Source organism: Athene noctua, chromosome 4 (genome assembly GCF_965140245.1).
Source record: "Athene noctua chromosome 4, bAthNoc1.hap1.1, whole genome shotgun sequence".
Classification (NCBI taxonomy): Eukaryota; Metazoa; Chordata; class Aves; order Strigiformes; family Strigidae; genus Athene; species Athene noctua.
Genome location: NC_134040.1, coordinates 58096596 through 58109708, shown reverse-complemented (window position 1 = coordinate 58109708; position 13113 = coordinate 58096596). Strand labels below are relative to the sequence as shown.

The window sequence follows — 13113 nt, the reverse complement described above, 5'->3', positions numbered from 1 at the left end:
ATGATATCAAGATGAGGTTTCTAGGGCAAACAGCTCTGGAAACGTTGAAGGCATGATTCTGGCTCATGCACATATATAACTTTTTTCTTCTTTATGGGAAGATATTTTAATAAAGACTAAATAATGAAAAGGGATACAGGTAAAAAAACCCACCAAATAGCACAAGAGCAGACACAGAGCTTGCAGGAGACACAAAGGAAAACCCTTCAATGGACACTTCAAAAGCCTAGTAAAAATCCAGCTATATTCATAATCAAAACTTTTTTTTGTGAAATGAGAAAGCAAACTTAAAAGACGCCCTACTATCCAGCCCTCAGGCTTTCTTTAAGGTAAAACGACACAGCTGAGCAGACATCTCAGCACAGTCTTCCTTTAAATCACATGTTTAACTGACACCTGTTTGGCTGCTCGCAAGAAACTCTCACATCCAATGAACTGGCCATTGAAGGCCTCAGATTTACCCTTGGCAATCTAGTTTCTCAGCTCCATCTTGTAAAAAACACTAAACATGAGAAAAATGGAACTAGTGTCACTCTTCTCTTTAACAGCATCTATATCAGCAGATTTGATAAGCAAGTTTCTAAGACCAATTCATAAAGAACAACAAAGTACTAATTCTGAGCTATCAGTTGCTTTCATTGCAGCATTTAATTCAGCCAACTCACTGCAAGATGAAGTCCCTATTATTTTGAGTGGTAGTGAAGGAAGTGTCATATTTGAGGAGTAGAATGCCATTCCTACACATTACTTACTAGTGTTCAAGCACAACATTAAATCCCATTCCTGTAAATGGATAAACAGACATACATACAAAGTTAAATGAAGATTCAGTTTCCATCTTATTTTTTCCTGTGGATTCTCTTATATTAACTGAAAGAATAGTTTTCCCTTTCCCTGTCACTGGAGATGGTGCTACAGATGCAGTAAACTTATATTCTGACTCACAGGGAAGCAGAGATGAGAGCTTTTTCCTGTGTTCCTGCAGTACCTAGCACAGAAGCTTAAGGATTCATGATGACATGCAAGGGATGATGCCATGTGTGTAAATACTGAAAGCAACAAACACACACTTGGTTTTGAAGCTGTCAGCGTTTACAGGGAAAGGGAGTCATACATTGATTAGCACCTTTAATCTCTCAGGAAGGGAAAAGGATCTGGACTACTCTGTTAGTACTTGGTCAGGATGTTCAAAGTAACTTTTATTCTTTTTGTAGCACAGAAAGGCAGTAAGTTTAACCCTCTGTGTGACCCACCTGTGAAACTTTTTGAAATTAAGGAAAAACAAAATACAAGGGAGGTCCAAACTCAAGCCAATTACAGTACTACAGTGACTACACAGCTCATGGTAGCCCTGTTCTATTTCCACCACCACCATCACCACCATGCCAAGACATCCACTCATTTCCTTCCCCCACAACTTCTACTGAATCATTCCAGATGTAGAAGCTTGGTTAGCTCCAAACTGCATCTAAAAAAACCTGTGACCTAGTCTACATTTTCCGTTTCTCATCACTGATGTATTACCATGTTGCTAGTGCTCAGAGCCCCTACTGAAAGAAAAACATCAGACAGAAGTCAGCATCCACAGCATTCACCTACTATTTTTCCATCACAACCTGTAGATGTTTACTCAATAAGTTACCCTAAATACTCACATTAGTCAAAAATGGGTATATGGGAGCTCACATAGGAAAACAGAATTCTCAGGCGTGAGGTTCTTTACAAAAAACTTGCCTTTTTTTAAGTTTTTCATAGGTACTGCAGGCATCAAAGTCATCTGGAATTAATAATTTCACCTAGGAGAGGCAGTAATTTTGTACCATTTATTTAACCCCAAGGATTAGGGTTTGGTAATCTCCACCTACCTCATTAATCCTTGTATTTTGGAAAGCTGGGTCCAGATTGTCTTGTATCAGCCATATGGATCGAGGGTGTTATTACTTTCATACATCACATTCCCAATACATGAGAAAGATCAGCTAGAAGTAAATAATCATCCTGAGACTGTACAAAAAGTACAGAATAGCAGCCATAAATTATCCTGTCAAAGAGTAGCAGGTAGAGAACCATTTATAACGTAGATCAAGGTAGAGCCAGAAGGTGAGAGGCAGAGGGAACACTTTGACATTTTCCATCTTAATGAACAAAGTAAAACTCCTCTTGATTGTGAAAGCAAAATGACCTTTAGAAAAAGCACATACTTGGAAGACTGATTTTGCTGTTCTTCATAAGAACAGAACACACCTGTATAACTGTTTAAATTTATGATTCTTGTATATATCAGTATTTTTCCACAAAAAAAAAAAAAAAAAAAAGAGTTGGTTTAGGAACTAAAGAAATGACACTGGAGTTTTTTTATTTTCCCAGCTGGAAAGTTAGATCCTGATTGTCCTCATGGCCATCGCATGGTTCAAGAGTATTACTATTTTTGTATGGCATATTCCTGAGGTCATTGCTCTTCAGTGACAGAGCAAGTGTGGCAAGACAGGCGTTGGGTACAACCTCATAAGTCCTGGTGCTTCCTCCTGAAAGACACCCAACTGTTATCTCAGAAGAGCCTCAAATGCCATAGCACCCTTAATGAAGTTAAGCCCACTGTTAAAAACAATGCTCGGACTGGCCCACTGACAATGCTATCCACTGAGATAAGGCAGAGAAAAGCTAGAGAGACACTGACAAAAGAATAATTTCTGAGGCAGCCCTTTCCTGTATGTACAGCTTCCTTAAATAAGGCAGCTGTAGACAAGAGCAAAAATTCGAACTCTACAGTGAAAACTCACATGATATAGGAACATGTTGTATAGAGCAAATCCTGACCACAAATTGACCAGATGGTCCTGTTCTTAATCAGCATTATGATGGGAATGCTGTGGCTGTTGGCTTAAAGTTAGAATAAACCTGAAAGCTTCTTTAATACAGAGCCTTGCAAGGAATGCTTTCCGGAAGCACTATAACAACAGGGCCTCAGCATCAAACCAACTAAGTAGAAAAACTTGATCTGCTTGTTATCACTGTATTAATTTGCTTGAAGGCATTTCTGCTTCTAAATTAACTTTACAGCCTGATTCGCATTCATGCTCACCACTCCCACTTATTTTCCAGACTTCATATAGCACACATAGCATTTTTAAAACATTAACTTCTGTAGACTTTCACGTGTGTTGGCTATTCTGCCAAAATATTTTTATTATCTTTCATCATAGCTAGCAGAAGAATCAAACCTGACAGCAAAGAGTCCAAACTCCCAACTTTCAACAGCAAATCCCATTTTAGCAGCTGATAACCATTGTTCACCTTCATAGTTAAACTTGAAGTTTTGCATGAACAGCTGCACACAGACGAACTGACTCTTTCTTCTGGATTTTGCACATCCTACATATTGATAAAATCTAAAAAAAAAAAAAAAAAGCCTTTGAATAAAATCTGTTCAGCAATTCTGAAGAAATAAGCTTCACACTACCAAGACACAATCTCAAGTAATTGCCATTCACTAATAAACATGCCTCTTGTCTTTTCCCAATTCTCCCTTACTTTCTATCAGACGTAAGAACCCCACTAAAAGATACTTTCTACATCTCTTCAGAGAGACAGATGAAGAAAAAGTAAGGAAGGAGTTCTCAAAGCATTTGTCTTAAATACAACTGTGAACAAATAAACAAAGATTGCAAGTAGCATTCGTCCCATTCAATACATAGGTCCCCTCATCACAACCTTCCCCATCCAAAAAAATCTAGATGAACATATGCTTCATCCAGGCTCAGCAGGCCAGTATCAACATCCTAAAACCAATTTTGAGCTGGTTACTCCTATATACACTGCTTAACAACAGAAGAGTAAGTTTCTGCGAGAAGGATATGAGATTATTTGTAGCTAATAGGCTAAGAGGGGCTATGGCTATTCCACTGATTACCTACAAATGCTTGGAAAGATCCCAATAGGTCAGTATAATTTTACCTTTAAAGAAGTGGTTTACTTTTCATTTTTTAAATTTTCCTTTAGCAGTTTTTGAAGAATCCTAGAAGAACATATGTTTTGTTTTTCAAGCAAGCAAAGCTGAACCAAGAGAAGATGATTACTCTTTGGAGACCTTGAAAAATAGCCAGAAAATTAACCTTGAGACTAAGCACTTGTACCACAGGAAATGCCAAGATCTAAGGATTTTTTTATTTTTCTTGCAACAATTAAACATGAATTCAAGGTTGGTCTACCATACTTTTTTTAAAGTTGTAATAGGCTGAACAAATATATCTGGAACCAACAACTGGCAAGTTATATCAAATGAAATAAAACATTCCCTACTGACACCTACAGCAACAAGCACATATAAAAAAAAAAATCAGGATTAGTTATCAATTCAAAGTGAAAACTAGAAATTTTCTTTTATTTGTTACTTGGCCATCTTTATAGGTCCACAGCAGAAGATTATCACTGGACAACTCAACTCCAAAGAAAGCAAAGAAATTCAATTATGCTACATTAAAAATTCTGCTATTTGATTACATACAGTGAGAAATTAAAGTTAAGTGCTTCTGGAGATGATGATGATGCGATAAAGATGATGACACTTTATGGTTTAGAGCTTATTTACTTTTTCAATTTATAATTTATCCATAATTAAGAGTCTAACCATTACATTTTCTCCTAGAAACTACTAAAACCAGACACTACCCTGCAGTTTAAATAACATATGAAAAAAGCTACATCTATTTAACAGCTGCAGAACTCATAGGACAGAGGCAGTAAAATATAAAAATACACAAGAGTTAAAAATCCTACTGCAAGAATATTAACTGTAATAAAAGAGAAGACATTAAAACCAGCAGCTAGTTAGGTGCCAGGACATAATAGAACCCATAAGGACAGGCAAAGACTGATTCTAAGTTAGGGAGAAAGAGTCTGTTTTCAGAGAAGAACTTCCTGACAGACACCACAACAAAGCAACATGAACGGTGACTGTGTGGTCCCCTTCTTGTAAATAAATCAGGCGTCAAAGGTTGATCTGCAGTTAATAAGAGGTCTAAACCTTCTCCAAGGATTTGTAGTATTCTGTCAGCACAGTCCAAGCCTTAGGAGCCATGAAGCCTTCCGGCGGGTTTTGTCCTTCTCGAGCCAGCTTGCGCATGCGGGTCCCCGATATAAATTCAAAGTCTTCGTGGCTGAGAGAGTAGGAGTGGGGGTAAGGGGAGAGAGGGAGAAAAAAAGAACATATTTTAAAAACAGGCAATGTTGCTCATATTCCCTCTGCTTTCTTGATACTTTATAAATTTCTTCTTGGGAGTATAATGCTGTGTAGCAACTCACATTTCCAGGCATTTGGCCAGCAATGACAGTAAATCTCTAGAATATACACCCTTTATAATATACAGTTTAGGTATCTCCTGAGGTTTGGCAGCATGGTCCAACCGATCTCCTGTGGACTGAATTAAGTCTGTGCCTCCATCTAGCCTGACCTGCTGTCTATGAGGAAACACGGAACTGCTGTTGAGAAAGAACCATCTCCTCCACCTCCTTTCTCAGCCCTCTGCCAAGCAACAGCAGCCATCCTATTATGCAGCTCGCCCTGCCATGGCAGCAGACCAGCCCTGTGTGCTGGTTGAAGGTCCCAATGCTGGTTGAAGAAGGTCAATTCAGTGCCACTAGAGAATGTGAAACAACAACATTGCATGAAATCTTAGTGAAGGACAATTCACAGAACAAAGTAAAAGCCTCAGAGTCTAGAGGCAAGCTCCACAGCTTCCACAGCTGAGCCATTGCAAGCCACTGAGCATGCATATACACGCACATCAGTAATGTGGCACATACAATTCAAAGTAAAGAAAAAAGCAGGGAAATAATAAAAATACCTTCCCCTAAAGATGTTTTTCCCTAAAAATCAGAATTCAATTGGACAAATGCACAATGACCCCAGATCAGGATTGTTTATCATTGTTAATTTAGATTGTCATGTTAACTTCTCAGGTATGTGGTCATAAGCAGCAAAAGCTCCACATGGTCCTCATGGGGCCAAACCAGTAAAAGACAAGAACACTAGAGTTCTACCAAATGATCCACAGGAAAAATTATTTATTCTTAAGTTAAATATGCCATTTTACCTATGCCATTTGCGCATTTTGCAGCATATATGCATTACTCATTCTTTATTTGTCTGTTTGAAAGAAAAGCCAAGTATTGATCTCAGATGCACATGCCTCAGACAGAAACAAGAGCCAAGTGTGCACACTAGAGGGCAAAACCTGGCCCAGCAAGTGCTGAGCTATGCTCGGTAAGGTATGGAAGGTAGCAAGATGCAGAAAGCATTCCACAGTTCCCTTTGACAAAAAACTAGCCCCATAACTTTTTGATTTGGATTTTATACATTTACAAAGCAGCACTGCCATATATGCTCTTTTCTTACTGCTCTCAAATCGGGACTGTGGGTTCCTGAAGTATCACAACAAGGCTTTTTGCACACCCCACTGTGCTTCAATTCTGTCAAATATAAATTATATAAAAATGAAAACTTAAAGTTGATGTAAACCCATGGGAGAAAGAGTTATATCACTGCTATTTATAATGCCTGAAAACGTCGTTCCTTGGCAAAGCCTACTAGTCACTAACACTGCTTGAAGGTAACTTGCATTCTTTGCAAAGAATATTTCTATAAAATATATGTGGGGAATTGATAAGCCTGGCTAATTCTAGTGAAAAAATACTAAGTCTTCAGATGATCAGGAAGAGAAGAGTAAAGCAAGTGCTATAAAGTTTCTCTAGGTGTGGTTTTCTCCACAGTGTAGTAGCAATACCAAAGTTCAAGAACTAAAAAAAAATGTTAGCTGCTTTATCCCCTCCTTGCCTATTAAGTTTTCAGGAAGACATTCAACTTCCTCCTATGCCCTACAAGCAAAATAAAGGTACTAAGACAAACTTAAATATGCCATATGAGTTTGCTTCAGTAAGACCCCCAATTCCTTTAGCTTCTTCTTATTCCTAGTTGCATTAAGAGCAGTTCTAGGAATTGGGAAGAGATAAATATGAAAAGCAGCTAAGGAGATGTATAGAAACATTAAGAAAGGAAAAGAAAAACATAGGTGAGAATCATTGAAGAAACATACTACTTTCAACAGCTCACAACATTTCTAGAAATGTTTCCAAAATACTATTAAAGAGTACAAAAGTACTAATGATGACATTTCGTTACCCCAAACTTCTCATTTGAATGGGTCTTTCTTTAAAAAATTTTTACCTTAATTAGTAATCACTAAAATTACTCAAATGAAGCTCTGGCAATATATACTGTATGTTGAAACAACACGGTAATTTTTGACTTTTAAAAATTATTGCATTTTCAATTTTATTGTTTCCAGTTTAATTTCCACTTTCAGACCTAAAACAGAGTTATCTGAATAACCACTCAATACTCATAGTCTTTACTAATGGTAAAAATCAATTCTCTGGAATATCAGAAACTGAAATTTCCACTAATCAGAAATACCTTATCAGTACTGGTACTGTGGTGTGATGTGAACCACAAGCATTTTGAAATAAAACATATCAGTATGAGTAATTTGCTTTTGTGGAAAAATAAACCTGAAAGAAAAGTCAAGTAATTTTGTTTATAGTTAATTTTAAGGATATTAGGAGTTACTCTACATAAAATGTTTTTGAGTGGAACATGAGAGGGGGAAACATTTGACCATTAAAGCTGCTATGAAATATAAATGTCAAAGCCATCCAAATTCTATTCTCAAGTGAGATTTGAAATGACTCTCAATGAAACTTAACCCAAGCCTTTCCTGATCATGGAAAGTGCCTTTGCAATTTTTATTCAGTGGCTGCTGCAATTGGCTTTCTTTGAGCCATACTGTATGGTAATAAATGCTTGTAACACTGATTTTTTATTACCAATTGAGTTAGACTAGTATTGACATAATAGTTGGTGCCAATGCAATTAAAATCATTCTTCAGAAGAAACAAAAAAAAGCAGAAATAAATCCACAACAATAACTTGTCGACAGAAAACCAGTCTTAAAATATATTACATTGAGACTGGTGTTTGCTCCATGGCGTAGCATCCTAGAACCCGATTACACCCCCATTGTGAAAAATCCTTACAAACATACACAGTGAAATCTCCTTACTTATGGAGGACAGGGCTAGGCAGACAGAGAATACATAACTTGCTGTGCTTTCATCCTAGCAAAAGGAGAAAATTAATCTCTTCTTACACTTCAGACTGTGCCCTCCTTCCATACACAGAGCTATATGTATATACACACACCCACAGGTGCACAAGATAATACTGTATCTTTGGAAAGCAGCAAGTTTTCTATTCAGAACAACACAGGAAGAAATCTGTGCTGTTAATTAATCTTCAAACTATTAACAGTAACTGAGCATCAGACTCAAAGGACACTACAAGCCATGCACAGAAAATTAAGAGTTCATACATCAGTTCTTTCCTTTCTTTCTTTTACAAACGCCAATGTTTTAATCTGTCACATGGATTTCCCTTTTTTTGTGCATTCAGTAGTTATTTTTATCATGATACCTCAAGTGACCCCAGCAACAATGACAGCTCTAACAGTGCATGAGACTAAGACTTCCAAGACCTTACAGTTCTTGTAACAAAACAAGGAAGTTATCACCAGTTTTCAAGTGGGAAATGACTGTATGAACATGCCCACAGTCTTACAGGAAACCTCTGCCATCTCTCTTAGGTGTCAATACAGTACCTTAATACAGTGAGAAGAATGTTTTTCCTCTTCTACAATTATTCCCTACAGGTTTAATTTAAGTATAAAATATATTATGTAATTGATTTTTCACTTGGGAGCACTAAAGATCAGTCATAATCTTGGGAACCCTGACCTTCTGTTAGGATATCTGGCACTGTGCAAATTACTTCCTTGGAATTCCCATTCTCTGTGGAGGGCAACGTCTGGTGCTCGCAAGGTCTTAAGAAATTACTCTTAAATACAAGACTCATGATCAAAATACAAACCATTCATTCATAGTTTTGCCTGTCCATGAAAATATGGGTTATGGAAACGAATGTATGGAAATAAAACAATAACATGACTTATTCAACCTAGTCTGGGCTTCAAAATGACTCTCATGTTCTACTCAGCTGGTAAACTTCAGATCCGATTAATTCCTGGGACAATTCACACTCTCCTTATCTGGGATTCTGTGCTTTAACAATTCTCCTTTCCAACTTCATGCTTCCTGAACAGGATCTGTCATGAGGTGAAATCTAACCTTACAACCCTTTTCAGAAGGATTTTCACTGAATTTAAATTTGCCTTTCCAGCATCAAGTCGTGACTTACACAGTAACTCCCTAAAGGAACAGAATGTTGTCCCTTACAGTGTCAAGTCTTTGTTATGGCAGTCTGTGTTATGCTTTGGGAACAGCTCATGATGCTGAATGAACCAGTTAGTATCAGCTAGGTGCAAAACCTAACAGGTCATGAACGAATTCTTTGTGAAAGTAGAACATAATAATGTGATTAATAGCAACATATGCAAAGCAAATCCTTTACCTGCTGTGAATGAAATTCCTTTCTGACTAGCAGGAAGGTTGAAGTCTCCTGACTGCTGTAGTGTTTCAATGCATCCTAAATTATGTACTAATGTTAACTGAGAAGCCATATTTCACACAGCTAAATTAAGGAGGGTAGTCAAGCATGCTTATTTCAGACTCTTACTATCCCTTTAAAAATCAGGTATCACACCAAACAAATCTGGCAACAGTATGTACTTGGTTGGAACAGCTATCCTGTTGACTTGGTAGTATTAAAGAAGTCATGACAGCTATATTAAAGGTCCTGGAATAAACTATGTAAAGTTAAAATCTCTCCTTTTCACATATACCCAATGCTTCATTCACATTTTACAGGAAGCATGAACAGTCTGCTCTGGTAATCTTACTTATGGGTTTCTTTCAGACAAAATGATATCATCAGTTTTCTTTCAGGACAAAAAAAAAAAAAACAACCCACCATTTTTCCGGACACTGCTGTGGCTTTTTTAATTGCCAGACTGATTTCCTTTCTTAATTGAGCTTTTTCTCAGCAGCCGTCTGTGGCTGCATTTTATAGGACTGATCTTCTGTAAAGAACTGGGAATCTCTGCTCACCCAAACAACTACTATTATTAAGCCACCAATCCCAAATTACCCTTGTCTGTGGTAACTGTTTGAGAGGCCTTTTTGGCTGAAAAAACACACTGTTCTTCTGAAGGGATTTCAGCATTGGGTAGGGATTTTTTGAGGGGTGGCAGTGTTTTTTGATGGTTACTTGGTTTCTTTTTTTGGTTTTTCTTTATCCTTCTGTCTAATAGTGGTTCACAGATCAGACATTCATTTGGAATTTCTCCATTATAACTAGAATTCTACCTATAAACTTTTCCAAAACATGTTTAGGCATATTCAATTACTGATCCAAAGTTCTATGAAATCTAGAAGGGTAAAAAAACATGATAATCAAAGTGTTGTACCAATATTCATACTAGTTCCTATACCTATTATTTCTTCAAGACTTCTGTGCAAGTGGAAATGCCTAAGCTTCCCATACAAACTTATGATTAGGCTTGCTATCTTCCTTCAGCAACAACAAAAGGGGATTTTTTTTTTAATTCTACTCATTCTGACCAAAGGGAAATTAAAATTAAGTCAGCTCTACCTGTGCTGCTATATATCACTTCAAATGCATTCCTCAAATTCCTTTCCTAAATCTTAGACACATCTTTTTCAAAAATATGCTTTAAGATTGGTTCCATGAGGTGCTAAAACCTAGTTCTGTCTAGGAAACAGATTAAAAATTATAGTGGCTTCGTGAGGTAAAATACAAATAGAGTTTCAAGTCATTGGTTGTTCACAGGTCTTAATCTTTCAAAGGGTAACTTCAGTCAAACAATTTATAAAAGTTAAACACTGCACAACTCTGCAACTACAACTGCTGTGCAGCTAGTAGCAGCTACTGTTTACATCAGTCTTTTTCTATCCCTTTTCTCACACACACACTATACCCCATGATTAACCCTGAATTCAGTGGGATATCTCTGCCTTTCCTTATAAACAGGGGTGCATGTAGATACACCTGCTGCCAAGTGACTCTAGCTCCATCACAGTACCACAGCACCTCAACATTGTTAACAGCAGCATAAGGCCCTCGCACTCCAAGTTAACAGTTGTGTTCTCCAGACTGTTCCTATGCAGAGATACCAGGTCTACTGAAACACCAGGAGCAGCATGTGTTCTAGAGAATACTAATGGAAGTGAGAAACAAACTTCTATATCAACTCCACAAAACTACACTTTTTGGCAGACAGCTTTGGGAGCTGAAGGCCTAAAGAACAATGACCTCTCAAAATCACAGACAGCACACCTGAGAAGTAAAGGCTTTTGTTACTAAGTTAGAGGCAGGACCAGTGGTAGATTTTTTGATGCTTCCCAGGCTTGCCACCAGGTCACAAGCAGCTTAGTCACAGCAAGGTATCACACAGTTGCCCAGTATCTTATGTACGTAGCTGACCAGTACCAACCTAGTATGTGAAAACCTAACCCGACAGCCATACATGGAATGCTATCAGCAAGCTGAGCATGTATGTTTAGAGATGTCACAAGCAAAGCAATTCTCTGCCACTGTTAATGCTGCAGCCCCAACTTGTCAAACATCCTTCTGGCAGTTGGATCAAGCTTTTTGTAACCTCTCACCACTAGCCAAAGATTCATCCCCCAACACCCCCATGGCTTGGGATTGCCTTCAGAAGCAGAAAGATGATTCACTAACATCAGCAAAGAATACAGCTGCAACCACCTCTGCATGTCTTTGCTGCCAAGCCAGGTGTGGGTCCAACTCTGCCAAATTAGAGACATCCCCAATATAGCAAATCGTGTCCATTATGGCTTCTCACAAGCCCCTTCCCAGATAGAGGAGTCTAGGAAGCCTGAAAGAATAGAAGAGGTGATCACTTGGGTAGAGAATAACTACTTCCAGCAGCTAAGACACACAGCTCAGCTATAGCTCAGCCCAAGGGAAATCCACTTGCCATAACCTTCTGTGTGTCCATTAGTGATGTAAATTCTTTAACTGCCTAATTGGCTGTCAGGTCTCCAAGCCTCAAAGAACTCAGAAAGGTACAACAGAAGTCATTATCCACTTCCAAAACAAGTCAGAGTAATGCCTCTATGCATACAACTATTTCCCACATTTTCAAGATGCGTTTTTCACCAGATAAGTGGCAAGCTCAGGAAAGATTTCCACAAACATCACTGTTTCACACCCAAGGATCTTCCACCAGTAATAATCTTCTCATATTTCCAGATAATCCTCTACTCCCTGCCATCCTCCTTAAAGAGTGAAACACCACATGGTCCAGGAATCTGCCACATTTTCAGCATTTCAAGATTTCAGACCATCTTGAAATGCAAACAGCTGCACCCACGCAAGCTCTAACTCTGTCTGAAGCCTACCACGGGGTTTGCTCTATGGCAAGCAGGAGCAGTAACAGCTCGCTCTCTCTTCAGGGAGTCTGCATGTGTCCGCATTGCCATCTAGAGGATCACTGCCACACTCCAGTCCACCCATTAGTTCACAAACAGTATCTGGGGAAGGACAGGACAAACGGTCTTACATTCTGACAACAGCAAGACAAAACTGCAAACTAATAGCACCACTGTCTTTTTTCACGACAGTGACAGAAACAGAAAAAACCCCCGCCTCAAACCAAAGTGTGCCCACAGGCATGATGAAAGGATAACATGATGCGCATAATGCAGTCTGTGACAAAAGGCAAATCCTGTTGCTACAGAGATTTTTTGTTATCACTTGCTCTGGCTAATGACAGAGGAACAGTTTTACTCACCTTGATCTAAATCAAATCTATACTGCTAAGAGTACACTATCAATGATTACAGAATCAATATTCTTCCACAAAGATTCTGTTCCATGCAATGGGAATTCTGGCCTCTCACATTGCTACTCCCCTTCTATTCCAAGTTATTGACACACTAGTATAACTATTTCACTTTAATCTTTTCGTATTTATCTTCTAAAAGTTGCTGAGTTACTTGGCCAACAAACAGGACCAATACACATAGTATCTACTACAACAGCCTTCCAAACCTTATGTT

General features: G+C 38.2%; 1 protein-coding gene across 1 annotated transcript in view; it reads right to left on the bottom strand.

Annotated features, from left to right (window-relative positions):
* Positions 1–4144: 4144 nt before the first annotated feature.
* The window catches only part of PAPSS1 (3'-phosphoadenosine 5'-phosphosulfate synthase 1), a 48185-nt gene continuing 39216 nt past the window's right edge, over positions 4145–13113 (bottom strand). Inside the window, exon 12 of the mRNA XM_074905477.1 lies at positions 4145–5156. Coding sequence (XP_074761578.1) covers positions 5018–5156 — 139 coding nt within the window. The 3' untranslated portion in view covers positions 4145–5017. The remainder of the gene's footprint in view (positions 5157–13113) is intronic.